General features: G+C 49.1%; 1 protein-coding gene across 1 annotated transcript; it reads right to left on the reverse strand.

Moving 5' to 3' along the window:
* Positions 1 to 35: 35 nt before the first annotated feature.
* DFJ58DRAFT_696902 (tubulin binding cofactor C-domain-containing protein) lies at positions 36 to 1,457 on the reverse strand (the record flags this gene model as incomplete). The annotated part of the gene is made up of 5 exons (XM_041383491.1): positions 36 to 470; positions 520 to 630; positions 684 to 1,142; positions 1,193 to 1,326; positions 1,379 to 1,457. 5 exons carry the CDS (start codon positions 1,455 to 1,457, stop codon positions 270 to 272), a joined length of 984 nt encoding a protein of 327 aa, XP_041249120.1. The 3' UTR covers positions 36 to 269.
* Positions 1,458 to 14,540: the final 13,083 nt, after the last annotated feature.

Below are 14,540 nucleotides of genomic sequence, written 5' to 3' on the forward strand. Positions count from 1 at the left end.
TCTCTCCTGTACGTTAAGTACTAGTACTAACTGATTCAGAATCAACAGGTAGGCCACTTATATTATCTTATACGAAGGTATATCTAACATCTAACATATGTAAGAACGGAACGTTTGATCCCGCGGAAGCAATTCGCGTCTGCCCAGTACATCAGACCGGACGTCAACATAGTCGATTGATGGGGCTCATTATCACGACAGCAACTTCTTCTTCACCTACTAGTATCCACGTGCGTGGCGAGGGACGTGAAGTCCGTCAGCAATAAGCATCAGATTTTGGGACGGGGCAATGCTCTTTCGAGTTGGACAGCGTAATTAGTCTCTGAAAGGGGCCAATCATGAACTAACTCGTCTTCCTCCAGCGCTCTCCAATTGGGTGATGGTGTGGCGCGAATGTGCGAGAAGTCCTGGGGCAAGAAAGGGAGCTCAGTATGGTTTTTAATGACCAGAGGTTGCTGATCAGTGGTTATCTGTGGTGACGTTGGCATTTAAATAGATGAAATAATGAAATGACTGGACCTTCAACTCGCTCGGGTAGACGCCAAACCTCACTTGATCACAGCTTTCGATGATGGGATTCGATGTAATGTCAACATAGGCATCTACGGCAGTAGAATTGTGCATCCTGAACTGCCAGTCATGAGCACAGTAGAACGTAACATACACGGACAATATAACCCTACCTGGTGACATCCAGCAACAACCACGCAATTTGTTAAGTTGTGCAACATGATGCTACCATCGACGGTCCCTAGAATGAGAATTGAATTCTGTATGTCGCGGATGTGAAGCGCCGAAATCGAAACGGTATTAGCAGACAGAGTTGACTCATTCGTGGTCATAAGAAGATTTAAGATGCTGCTCGATATTCTTATTATAGACACCTCTATATGATCTGTGGATGAGCTGGGACCAGAAAGGCACGATCTAGAGAGGTAGCAATTGGAGTGGTTGGATATCGTTCTGGAGGCACTAGATATTGTTGATGTAGGTATCGCTGGTGCATTCACCGGAGCAGGTGGCGTTGCGGTCCCTGCTGATGTTGACGCTGATATCTTGGCCTTCCGTTTAAAAGCGAATTTTGTTTTCCCTGTGGTCGATGAGCGCAATTCCTCGAGCGACTTCTCTAATGCTTTGAGTTGCTTTCCAGTTTGATTAGCTCAGACATCAAAATCAGACACAGGGTATGTACCAGTTCATTTTGTCTTTGATCATAGCTTGGAAGCCTCCCGGTGGCTTCAGTCAAACGCTTGTTCAGAGCCTGTATTTCTCCGGCGATGGAGTGCACAGAGCCTGCATCTGCAACTTTGAGACGGGTGGCAAGTTCTACGGACTATAGTAGCGTCGGTAGGGCCGGTGTAAAGGCGAAGGGCTTTACCGGAACAAGACGCTTGGAAAGAGGACGTGAATGCTTGAGAAAACGTCCAGAGTGCCTCTGCGCCGTCAGCGGATATCATAGTGGTCAATTGAAAGTTGAAATCAGTTGCAGGATAGTGTTGCCGCAGAGACGAATCGAATCGAGGTGGAAAATTCTGGTAAATTGACACAGAACGTTCGGACTATAGAGTTGAAACGAAATGTACTGTGTAAGCGCTGTCCCTCCGAGTCGTAAGCGAGGACGAAGACGGCAGTTTACATCATCGAAGGATATGGGGTGTTACTACAGGTCAATTACAGGCTATTACAGGTATAAGGGTACTCTCAATCTAAGTCTTCGATGGTGCTGATGGATCGATAGCATGTAGACTGTGGAAGTGAGATTGACGCGTTATTTCCTTGGCTTTGCTATGATTCTGATGTTGAGTTGTTGTTTCGTCGCTGACTTGCTGAGCGGGAGTATCAGCGGCGTCTTTGCTTTCGTTTGCAGGGATTTAGGGAGTTGCTTGCTTTTCGACGTCTCTCCTCTCGCAGCCTTCTTTGCCTGCTTGTCGGCGTGCTCATTTCCTGCGATATCCTTGTGGCCCGGGGTCCACCTGATCACCAGTTTCCTGCTGTCGTTGACTAGGAGAAATTCTTGAAGATCACCATGGAACTTGTCGACCAAGTAATGACCTGGTTGTGAGTGGAAAGCTCCAATTGCTCTTATTGCGGCTTGACTATCCACCCCAAGCGACATCGTGCCCTCTCCCCCTTCTTCCTTCAACATCTGTACCGCAAGTATCATCCCTATAATCTCTGCCTCGTACACGGTGTGTTCTGTCTCGCTTCCCAAGTAGAATCTTTTCGCCCTAATCATTTCTTTCCCTTTCATCAGAACTGCCGCCCCTCCCACTCCGCCATCTATCGCCGATCCGTCTGAATACACACGTAGGCATTCGTTGGCTTGTTCTTCTTCCGTGATTGCGTCTTCCTGTTTTGTCGCGATACTAACTTCAACGTCTTGGGACCATTTTGGAAAGTGGCGAACTGGTATGATTTTTTCCATTGTTTTCGGTTTGATTCTGATCTCGTCCCGCAGCTTGTGGAGTGGCGACGGGTGGCGTTTTCGCCCTTCAAGATCCCGTTTTGCGCAGAAGATGTAGGCCGTCTTGAGGCCTTTTGCTAGCGGGTAAGTGGGAGGAATTGTTGCCATTCGAAGTGTGGCTCTGAAGCAGACTTCTCTTAGTATTTAAGAATGATAGCGTGGATGTGGAGCAAATCAGACGCTGAGGATCTTAGCCCTCCGATGATGAGTACTGTCGTCATCCGTTAGACGCGTGCCATATGTGATGCGTCCGTGAGCCCCTCTGCCGCCTCCCTTCTCACCTCAGCCCTTTGCAACTGATCCCGCACACCAAATGTCTACTCCGTATAGCATTTTGGGTACACGTCTGTGAATATTTGAATGCCCTTGGTGGTTCTGATCATCCTACGTCATTAATACAATGACAGTACGTTGTATGGACTGATCCGAGTCGAGCCTACGTGCGCCGAAAACGATCACTACAACACCACACGAGTTACGTATCTCCGAGCATATCGCAAAGTGAAATCCAGGCTGGACATAAACCAAGTTGATTGGTGAGGCTAGGCCTGGAATGCACAGAAGTAAGTACGGCAACGCACCTCGTGCCAGTCACATCGCCAAAGCAGAACGTCTAGAACTTCATCAGAAGTGAATGAGCCCACACAGACTCCGGGCAGCCAAAGGAGATTTGCTTCGTTCGTTGGTCAGCCGACATGCTCAAGCAGCGTACTTTGCATGTCATCAGTTCGAGATGATCGATTTACAGCTACTTTCACATCCGTAGACCATCATAGTAGGCTACTTGGTCCATATTTCATTCTACCGTTTCTATTTACTTGTGGAGCTGGACAAACAACAGGGTCCCGCCTTTACGGTGCTGTTCAGGTGGAACAAGGACGGAAAACCCCTAAGGAACTCGGGAGTTCGCTGCTTCTGACATTTGTCGCTATGTGTTGTACAGTGTTGTAGTTATACAAGATCATAATCATAACAAGCTTCCACTGTGTACAAACGAGCCGTGACATGTGGGCAGACACCAGGAGTGTGTATGCAAGGCCGTGTCCGTCGAGGCAGAAACCTCTTAATTAACCGGTTATAACGGGTTAGTAACCAGTTAGTAACAACACTGGTCATATGTGCAACCAGACGAGCGCCCACTCACTCGTCCTTCAAAGCTTCAAGCTTCAACGTTTCAGCTGCATTCTACAACTATCGCGCGAGCTTGCCATAGCAAAATATATCAAAAAAGTCATATATCCATTCCATGATCTCTATCACGCTTCGCGTTCTCCATCACTTGACAGTTTGATCGTCTCGTGACCGAAATCTTCTTACAACTTGTAAGCTTTGATTCAAATCCTCGTACGTCGTCCCTCGAGATAAGCATCACCTGGATGATTTCTAACAGCACCATCGGGCCCAGCTAGTACTTTCAATCGATTCATTGCATCTCGCATATCACAACCTTCGTCAATGAGCGATGATCAATGTCAGTATTTCGATTTTCATCTCTCGCAGGCTCCTTGACCTCTTTGACAGTCCTTCAAGGAATTTGGGCGAAGCTCTCCGAGGTCGCTGTCAAGGGTGCTCAATATAACTCTCCTGAACGTCATCCCCACCCGAAATGTTTGGATGGGACCCGGGTGGATCTCCTCAAACACATCAACGGATTCCTGGACGATCCAGAGAAGAATCAACTTATTTGGCTGCATGGCACGGCTGGTGTCGGAAAGTCTGCTGTTGCGTTCACTGTAGCTGAGAGGATGAGAGGTCTTAAGGTGACAGAGCAGACGAATGTCGAAAAGCGACTCGGGGGTACATTCTTTTTCTCGCGCGAGAAAACGGAACGCCGCACGGCTGGATATGTTTTTGCGACGCTTGTCTACCAGCTTGCCACCAATTTTCCAAACATCCGGAAGGATGTGAACAGAGTTATTCGCGACAATCCCGCTCTACTAGATCCCAACACACCTCTCTGCGAACAGATGGAGGCCCTTTTTCTCAAACCTCTCCGGTGGCTTCGAATCAGATTGCGCGGGTGTCCACCTTTGTCGTTTGTCGTCGATGCCCTTGATGAATGCACATCGGAACCCGAGCTTACTGATCTCATCGTTTCCCTTGCGCGGGCTCTTCGTGAGCCTGATCTACCCGTGACCCACATTCTGCTCACAAGTCGCTCGGAATCGCATATTAGCAAAGTCTTTCAGAACGACGAGGTGCGCCCATTGGTGCGCGAGATACCCGTGAGGACTTCTGGAGGGGGTGGCATCATTTCGTTGGACGGCGCAGACGTTGACAACGATATCTGTACTTTCTTGCGGCATTCCTTCGAAGAGCTGAAAGGTCGCCATCCCGATTTCCCGCAGCCATCGGAGGTTGACCTTGCGAAGCTGGCGAGCCGAGCGGGCAGACGTTTCATCGTGGCATCTACGATGATGAAGTTTATTATCGACGATAAAGACAAGGATCCTCGCGATCGGTTGCAGCTGATGCTCGAGCTCACGAGCTCGCTGCTACCAGGAACGGAGGTGTACAAATTATACGACTGTATCCTCTCCACGTGTGCCGACCCCAAGCGGGCATACCTGCACTTATCCATTGTCGTCGCCCTCACATACCCTCTTCCCATCTCGCAAATCTCATCACTTCTTGGCCCTGGTTTGGGTAGTGATGTACAGACAACGCTGATACAGCTACGGTCTGTCATGGATATCCCTACAGACAGCACTCTCCCTGTGAATATCTATCACTCGTCCATTCGCGACTATGTTTCCGACCCCTCAAACTGCGAGCTCCCTCAAGTACGCGATGTCGTATCACCTCACTCCCTACTCGCACGTTCCTCTCTCCGCTTGATGAAGGTGATTCCAGAAAGCACGGCTCTCTTGGATGCACTCTCAGAACTGAAGAAGCAAAGCAAAGCAATGCAACCTGAGGACCCCGATAGGTTGAAAGACTCATTAGCGTTCCTTGTTTGGCCACCAGAGCCACTGTCAGCTGTGATCTGTATGCTGTGGCTTCGAGGAGATCGCACTTCGGATTTAGAATCTTGGCTTGGGACCGTGGACGGGCATGCCTGGCTGCAGACCCATGGTGGACGAGACTGGCTGCAGACCCGGAGAGGACAAGACTGGTTGCAGACTCAGGGTGGACGAGGCTGGCTGCAGACCGGGGGTGGACAAAACTGGCTGCAGACCAGGGGTGGACGAGATTGGCTGCAGACCCGGGGTGGACGAAACTGGCTACAGACCCAGGCAGGGCGAGACTGGCTGCAGACCCAGGGAGGACAAGACTGGCTGCAGACCCAGGGAGGAGAAGATTGGCTGCAGACCCAGGGAGGGGAAGACTGGCTGCAGAACTGGAGAGGACGAGACTGGCTGCAGACCCAGGCAGGACGAGAGTGGTTGCGGACCCGGGCAGGACTAGAGTGGCTGCAGACCGGGGCAGGACGAGAGTGGTTGCAGACTGGGGCAGGACGAGGGTGGCTGCAGACCGGGGCAGGACGAGACTGGCTGCGGGCCCCGGCAGAACGAGAGCAGGTGGGGACCCAGGAAGAACGAGAGCGGCTGCGGACAGAGGCAGAACGAGAGTGGCTGCGGACAGAGGCAGGACGAGAGTGGCTGCGGAGCGAGGCAATACGAGAGTCACTGCGGACCGAAGCAATTCGAGAGTGGTTGCGGGCTGAGGAAAAAGGAGACTGGCTGCAGATCGAGGCGGTACGAGACTGGCTGCAGAGCCAGGGAGGGAAAGACTGGCTGCAGACTCAGGGAGGACGAGACTGGTTGCAGACCCCGGGAGGACGAGACTGGCTGCAGAACTGGAGAGGACAAGACTGGCTGCAAACCCAGGGAGGACGAGACTGGCTACAGATCCAGGAAGGACGAGCCTGGTTGCAGACCCAGGCAGTACGAGACTGGCTGCGGACCCAGGGAGGGGAAGACTGGCTGCAGACCCAGGGGGGACAAGACTGGCTGCAAACCCAGGGAGGACGAGACTGGCTGCAGACCCAGGAAGGACGAGACTGGCTGCAGACCCAGGGGGGGGAAGAGTGGCTGCAGACCCAGGCAGTACGAGACTGGCTGCGGACCCAGGGAGGGGAAGGCTGGCTGCAGACCCAGGCAGCACGAGACTGGCTACAGACCCATGCGGCACAAGACTGGCTGCAGACTCAAGGAGGGGAAGACTGGCTGCAGACCCATGGAGGACGAGATTGGCTTCAGACTCAGGGAGGGGAAGACTGGCTGCAGACCCGGGGAGGACGAGACTGGTTGCAGACCCCATGCGGGCGACACTGGCTGCAGACTCCCCATGGTCAAGTGTGGCAGTCCACTCCTGCGGCCTCCGTCTGGATAACAATGGAAGAATTCGCGAGGACACTGGAAGCAATCAACGAGTATATCATTACCAGCGATGTGCCAGCTTTCCAAGTAATTCAGCAGTTCAAGACCTTGCCAGATTTCTTGATGTTTCCGGTCTTCCTGGCATTAAGACACCACCATCATTCCACCTCTGCATTACCAGAAAGTCTTCCTCTACCAGACAGGGAGATAATTCATGCTATTAATGCCTTTGAGAGGTTTGCAAACGAAGCGCAGGAACGTAGTCGGACAGCTTCCGATGCTCTCAAGTACGCCTGTCACAACTGGGCTATACATCTCTCGCGTACTCCCCACCCATGGGATGACACGCTCGACTATATATTCCAGGCTTTTTGGAGTGGTCATATTTCCCCCTGGCTGGAAATGGAGTGGTGTTTGAAGGGTCTGCGGTCTTGCCTTGTCGTCTTATCTGAAGGGCGGAAATTTGTGAAGATGTGTGTTTCAACAATTTAAGTTAGTCACAACTGATGTCGCCTTATGTTCCATGATATTTAGTACTTCACTCCTTGTTATGAAAAATGTTGTCTCAAGTACCCACGAACGATAGATCTATTGTTGATACGAACCTCGAGCTCTTGAGTAGTGGCATGTTCAAAAAACCTGTTTGCATTATCATAGAGGTCCCTCATGACCGTAGTTTGACGACGAGACTAGGTATTTTTGCATCTGCTGTTTGGATCAAGTATGTTCTGCCCATCTTGTAATGTATGTTTCATAGCCTGGTAAGACCACTACGTTGCCAGTGCTATGTGCAAGTAGAGAAACTAGAAACCCTTCCGGCTGACTACAATCGATAGCCATGCGATGGAACAGCGAATTCAAGGTAGCGCCTGATGCAATCTGAAACTTGTCGGTCCCACTGCTACTAGAGAATAGAGAGGAGATTATCTGAGTCGGCGGCTTGGCTGGAAGTGCCGGACAGTCCCTACTTTGGTAGCAGGTAGGGGGTCGCATCCGCTTTTCGGGACGAGAATAGTCATCATCATCGCTACCAGGGCCCAGGATGATGATCAGTCCTTTGCGCTAGACTCGTTTAGCCGAAGTTCAACCTTCTATGCTATAATGGCGCTCAAGGTGATTTCCTGAAATCTCGGTAAGCTCGGTAAAGGTCGGTAAAGGTCGGGTAAAATGTCCTGCTGGTAGTTAACATAAGGCTTGATTTTCTCTGAAGTTAGCTTACTCAACTATACGGCGTACTCCGGCATGACGTCGGAGCTTAAAAGTATATGCCTGCCCTATGACCACGACTGCAGGGTTCGCAGAACCTCTCCCCAATCCACCACCAGGCCAAGTGGAAGGCCATGAATCCCCCTCCAGTCCCATCCTCCAACCGTGGAAGAGGAAAGTCCAGGTGTTCCAAAGGAGATGGAGATACCACCGAGACAAGCATCAGTTGGCAGGCAGATGTCCAACGTACCAACAAGCTGGTCAATTACCTCGTCAACAATACGGTGGATTGTACGCGTCCTATTCTCTAGTGAGGGGAAGAAAACCGAGCAATCCTAACATCGAGGGTCCTCCATCGGGCAAAGACAAGAACGCAATCCATGCGGTGATAGCAGAAGTGATTTTCAGCAGCAATAAAGTATATTCTGGCCAATATGCTGCCAATCGGACCAGGTTCCGTGACTCTGTGTCCAACCGTATAACAGCGTAAGTGATCCTTTGGTTATCAGACTGTAGATGCTAATCAAGTTATTTGAAGTCTCCGGAATAAATTCCGTGACTACCGCAACGAGTTTGAATCGACCGGTGCAGGGATTGTGCCCCTCGATGCGGGGTACTGCGGAAAATCTACATGGTGAGTCCATTACTCACGTTTATTCAATTCTACTAATAAAATTCACAGCCAAAGTCCAGAAAGAATTCCCCTGGTACGACGATCTCTATAAAATCTGGGGCTCCAACCCATCATTCGCTGCCAAAACGACTTCATCAAAGCCAGGCACTGACCACGCGGTGTCCTGCATGATTTGGGAATCATGCATGGACATGACTACTAGGTATCCCCCTAAAAGACAAAGTCTGTTAGCTTAGTCCTCAGACTAGTCAACCCATACCTTGGTATCAAACCTTGGTCCAATAGTTTCAGTTTTCCCTCAGTGATTCATGAATCCACCATGTTTTGAAGAAAAGTCATATGTGAGATGGGAATCACATAATGACCTAGTTGATATGAGAAGCAAAATGAAGGTTAAGGTATTGCCTTTCATTTGGCTTATTCACTTTGGCTAGAGAAACCCATAGAGAAAAGTTCAAAGCCTGACAAAAACCTATCTAAAAAGCCCGCTTATTGTGTACTATTATTTGTTCCATTATTTTTGAGTTGTTTTCTCTAGTGTTTCTTTACTTTACTTTTCTATTAGGATGCTCTGACTAATCAGATGCTTCATAAAATTGTACCTACAGGGTATGATGTCATAATGATGTCATAGGACTTCACCTACACTCCTGCAGGTATTTTAGGTTGAAAGATATGATATCATAGTGATGTCATAATGATGTCATGTTCCATGGAATTTGCTAGAACATTCCAATGACTCATAATGACTCAGAATGATGTCATTATCCCACCATGAATATTCTGGAATGTTCTTTTGCATCTGCTAGAACATTCTGCTCCAGTTTTTGGAATATTCTTCTCACATTCTGAAGTCATTACATCACCTTTTTACTTACATAATATTCCCACACAAAATGTATATAAGGAGAGCCCATTCTCCCCCAAAAAAATAGATCTCCCACTTGTTGCATTCAAGACCTCCCTCTTGAGCAAATTGAACTCTCACCTAAGAAGCTTCAGTCTGAACAAATTGCTGCTTACAAAGCCCATTTCCTTTGTAAGAACTGTCCAGACAAATGCAGGGAAAGTGTTTCCCTTGAGATTACGTAAGTTTCTCGCGATAGAAGCCCAGTTTTGTGAGACCAGTGTTCTCACCACGTAGTGTTTACTGACCAACATGAGCTTTGGTCACCGTTGTTATTTGTGAGACCAGCGTTCTCACCAGGTATTTGTATACTGACCAACACGAGCTTTGGTCATTGTTGTTATTTGTCATTGTTTTCTATTTGTCATTTGTTGTTATTTGTGAGACCAGCGTTCTCACCAGGTATTTGTATATTGACCAACACGAGCTTTGGTCAATGTAGTCACATTTGAGACCAGCTTCTCAACAGTTAATCGTATATTCAGGAAACCAGTTCAAGTGTCTAGACAGTATATCCTAGACAATCCCATAGTTTCAATCAGAGATAATAAAGCTCCGGCTAAGTTAATCTAACTGATTGGTTTAGCGAGCCTCCCAAGAACTCACACGTTATCTACCATGAAAGAAGAAAAGTCGTAGACCGTGTTAATCGAGGACTGGCAAGAAGTCTTATCCAGTGTAATTGTGGTGTCATTACATTCTTACATGTTTTCATATAAGACCCTCAGTTATTAAGACAGCGGGTGATCTTTTCGCCCTCACCCGTCCTGCGGGCAGCTCTGTTCATCCCCCCCCCCGCAATGTAACATCCCTTCCACCAGCGCTGCCACTGGTAGTGGAACAGGCGTCCCACAATTCAACTACCCTCCCCCTCCCCATCCCCCACCTTCGCAGTTTGCCCCCCATCAATTCGACTTTGCCCCCCCTCACCAAGGTGGTCAACCAGGCAGCGTCACTGGTTCCCACCCGCAGTGGAGTTACATCTCTCCCCAAAGCGCCCACCCTGGTGGTGTTCCTGCTCCGCAATTCAACTTCCCCCTCCCACAAAATGCCCAACCAGGGAATGCTTCTGGCTCTCCACAGCACTGGAATTTTGGCCTCCCTCCCCAAGGCGCTTATACTGGTGGTGTCGCTGGCTCTCTCCCCACTCCCCAATTCAACTTTGCCCCCCCTCCACAGAGTGTTCAAGCAACCAGCACTTCTGGCTCTCCACAACGCTGGAATTACGACCTCTCTCCCCAAGGTGGTCAGTCACAAAGCCACAACACATACTCCCCAGGCCCTCCGACACTTTCAGACTTTCCTGGAATGGACGACGACGACGATAACCCCCTTGCTGATGATATGGAAGACCTGCGTATGGATGAGTCAGTTGGTCGTCATGATGACGACAATGTCTTCAATTTGAACAGCCCCCCAAAATCCAAACGGGGCGGCAAGAAACGCCAGCAGCCTCCATCTTCTCCAACTCCGTCCCCCCCCCCCACATTTGTAGCTCCGCAGAAGCCCCGCACCTCCACCCACGACAGTCGTGGCTCCTTCAAATCCCATGCTGGTCAGCTCATGGTGCGCGAGGGTGCTACTAATAGCACCCCTTCTGTCACGTCCTCGAAGACTTCCCGCAGCTCATTGGGACGTGGACGCGCTGGTAGGCAAGGCTCGTCAGTTCAAAAATCACCCACCTCACAAACATCTGTTTCGGCCAATGCAAAAGGCAAGGACTCAGTGTTGAAACGTGTCCGGTCAGAAATTCAAGAACAAGTCAACATGTTGAACGATGACTTGGAGAGCATACACTCTGAGAAAGTCTCGTTGTATCAGCTCAAAAATGAGCGACTGATGGTGAAGATGAACTCTAACTGCCAGCAGAAAGAGCACGATTTCATTCGTGAGGAGTGTGCCAACGAGCGCGCAGATGCTGCTATTGTCCATCAACACATGAAGGAGGCCAAGGAGACGGAGATTCGCCTGCGTGAAGCAGACGCCAAGGCTCTCAATATGGAGAGGGACGTGATGCGCCTGCGGATCGAGTGGGCCAAGCTCAATGCTGGCAAGAGTGATTGATGTCTCCCGGGGCTTCAATTTGTATGTTTGTATGTTTGTTCACTGGGTTTCGTTTCTGTTCGCACTTCCGACTTGCTCATTTGTTTTTTTTTCATATCTCACCCTCGCATTTGCCTTGTTCTCGTGCATCTTTGTACGGCTGCCACTGTCTTCCATGAGTTACTTGCTATATCTACGTACTACAATTGTTTTTGTTTCAAATCATCCGTGTTATGTGCTCACCCTTCGCGACATTGAGCTTCTGAATGAGGGCTGTCGAACAACTGATCCATGAGCCTCGCCCTACATGCTTACCCGGTGTACCCTCGTATGATCTATTGCCTATCGCCTCATCACCATCCGCTTCTTCAAACTCACGGCGCATAGTATTTAGCTCCTCCCTGACGGCCCATCTGATTGTTGAGCAGTTGTGCTGTGTCTCAAAGCGGATGATCATATTGTGGAGTATCAGGCAACACCTGACCCAGTGGAGAGTGATTTGAAGGTCCCTTTGATTCTGCATCGGGTGACGAAGTTCTTTGAGCGATTGGAAGTGTCCTTTCAAAGCAGCGAACACATGCTCGACACAAACACGAATCTAAACCGATTGAAAGTTAGTAAATATTCTAACGAGCAAGAAAAATGAGTACATACGCGAGAGAGATTGACATTGAAGGTCTTTTGATTCCTCATCAAGCGGCCGTTCCGTGGCTTCTTGAAGGGAGGAACACACCATTTCTCCAGCGCATAAGCGCTATCGGCCCAGACCCAGTGGTCAGCCTGAAGAAGGGCGTTGTGTTCTTGATAAACACGTGTCAATTTGAATGCGTATGCGTCGTGTGTGCTTCCAGGATGACCGAGGGAATAATCGATGATAAGCAAGTTATGAGGCATGATAACTCCCTAAAGGTTTCGTTAAATTTCATACCATTAGAATAAGAGGAAAAAACATACCTGACAATTGAGAGAATAATTTGATTTCCTGTCATAAAATGCTTCACCATAAAGACCGGGCTTTTCATACAGATTAATTGCAGAGCCATCGACTGCGAAGATCCTGTTTCTCCACTCAGGACATGACCTTGCCTCGACGAATTGGCGAGCCTGCTCTGCATCATCAGAGTCAAGAGCGGGGAAGACGATAAACGTATCGTGGAGATCAAGAATGGCGACCATGACACGATTGCTGCAATTGATTACCGAGCCGATGCTAACACCAGCCCACTGAGCTACATCTTCTGGAGATATGGCATTGCCGTAGTGGCCGGCACGGTTAAGAAATATTGCGAGTTGGACCGCGACGGGGAGCTGCGGGTTATTTGAGCGATTGGTGAAGATGGCGTGACCCGAAATTTGATCTAGGATGTCGTCAAATGTGTCTGGATTGACACGAAGCTTCTTTCGGAACAGGTGATGTCGAGAGTCCCCAAAATCATGAAGGAGTTGTATTTGGGGGGCTCGCATGGGAGGTGCGTTTGGTTGATGGAGGACATGTGCCCTGATGACCCTCATCATGAAGGGAAGTGATGGTGTCGTTCAGACGGTCATAACGTGCGGCGAAGTGGTCAGATTCATCGCTGGAGGAGTCAAAGTCAGAGCTGTCAGAGAAAAAGGGGGTAGGAGGTGACGGAGGTGTGATAATTGTGTCGAGGTCAGAATCGTCCGAATCCAAGTCATCAGAATCAGAATCGGAGAGATCATAACTTCGGATTGCACGCTGAAGCCTTGCCTTTTTCAAGGCTAGTTGCGCCTCGTCCAATTCATCAAGGAGCTCATTGCATAGGGAGTGACGGGGCATAGTGAAGGTAGAGATAAGATATTATTTTAGGCTCCGACGCGATGCCGAAGGGCAGCACAGTTGAGTAAGCTAACTTCAGAGAAAATCAAGCCTTATGTTAACTACCAGCAGGACATTTTACCCGACCTTTACCGACCTTTACCGAGCTTACCGAGATTTCAGGAAATCACCTTGAGCGCCATTTATGATTAGCTGTATATATGAAATCGAGCTTCAGCTTACCTGTTCGTCCAGTAACCAATGCTAGCTTTGTGGGTCCTGGAGATGCATCCTTTGCAATGTTTAGGACAAGTCCAACGTCCACTTCCGCCTACGGCGCTGAGCGCTGATGCATCATGAGTCAGTGTTGTAAATTTCACTCTTGATCTCGAGAAGCAAGTTACATGAATTAAAAAAGAATATTGTTCCCATATTCCGAGTCGAGCCTAGACTCGTAACCAGTCTGACTATGCGTCAATTTGAGATGGTGAGATTTTTTTGACGTAGTCAGACTGGTCGAACTCGGAGTGATTTGGCAGGCGAAGCGAGGAGTTTGAAATTTGGCAGGTGCCGGTCGTGCCGCTTTGGGTAGTCATTGTATTTGGACAGCGTTGACCATACAAAGTTCCTTCATTCGCATCGTACAAAGTATCGTATGCTTCTCACTGATTATAGCACAGCGAGCAGTACTAAATGTTAACTAGGACAATCAAATGATACAATTTCATGCATTATACCCACCCATGATGCAGCCTGAACCTTTGGCTTGGATGGTCAATCCTTCCAGCCTGGACGAGCAAAAATTCTCGCTGTCCTCAAGATACTTCGTGGATTGCGGATGACAGTCATGGACCTCATGTTGCACTCGATCTCACAAAGACCCTCCATGGCAACTTGGAGGGAAGGTTTTTTTCGGAGCAAGGCGCTTGTGCAATTTCTTAACGTGTTGGACACCGACGAGCGAGCGAGCAACTTCGTGTCAGTTTACGACCCCTTGCTATTGCAATGGTTGTTGATGAGGTTGACGCTGAAATGGAGGCCCAAAGATGTCACCCCCCGAACTACTCTTCTCATTTAATCTCGACACGTTGTTGACAGAGCCGTTACAAGAAACTACTCCGTTGCTACGTCGCATTCTTCTGTCAGCTATGCAGACGGTGCGAGCTGTGAAGGAGAACAAACATCAG

Source organism: Suillus subalutaceus, assembly GCF_016647625.1.
Source record: "Suillus subalutaceus strain FC151 chromosome Unknown DFJ58scaffold_9, whole genome shotgun sequence".
NCBI lineage: Eukaryota > Fungi > Basidiomycota > Agaricomycetes > Boletales > Suillaceae > Suillus > Suillus subalutaceus.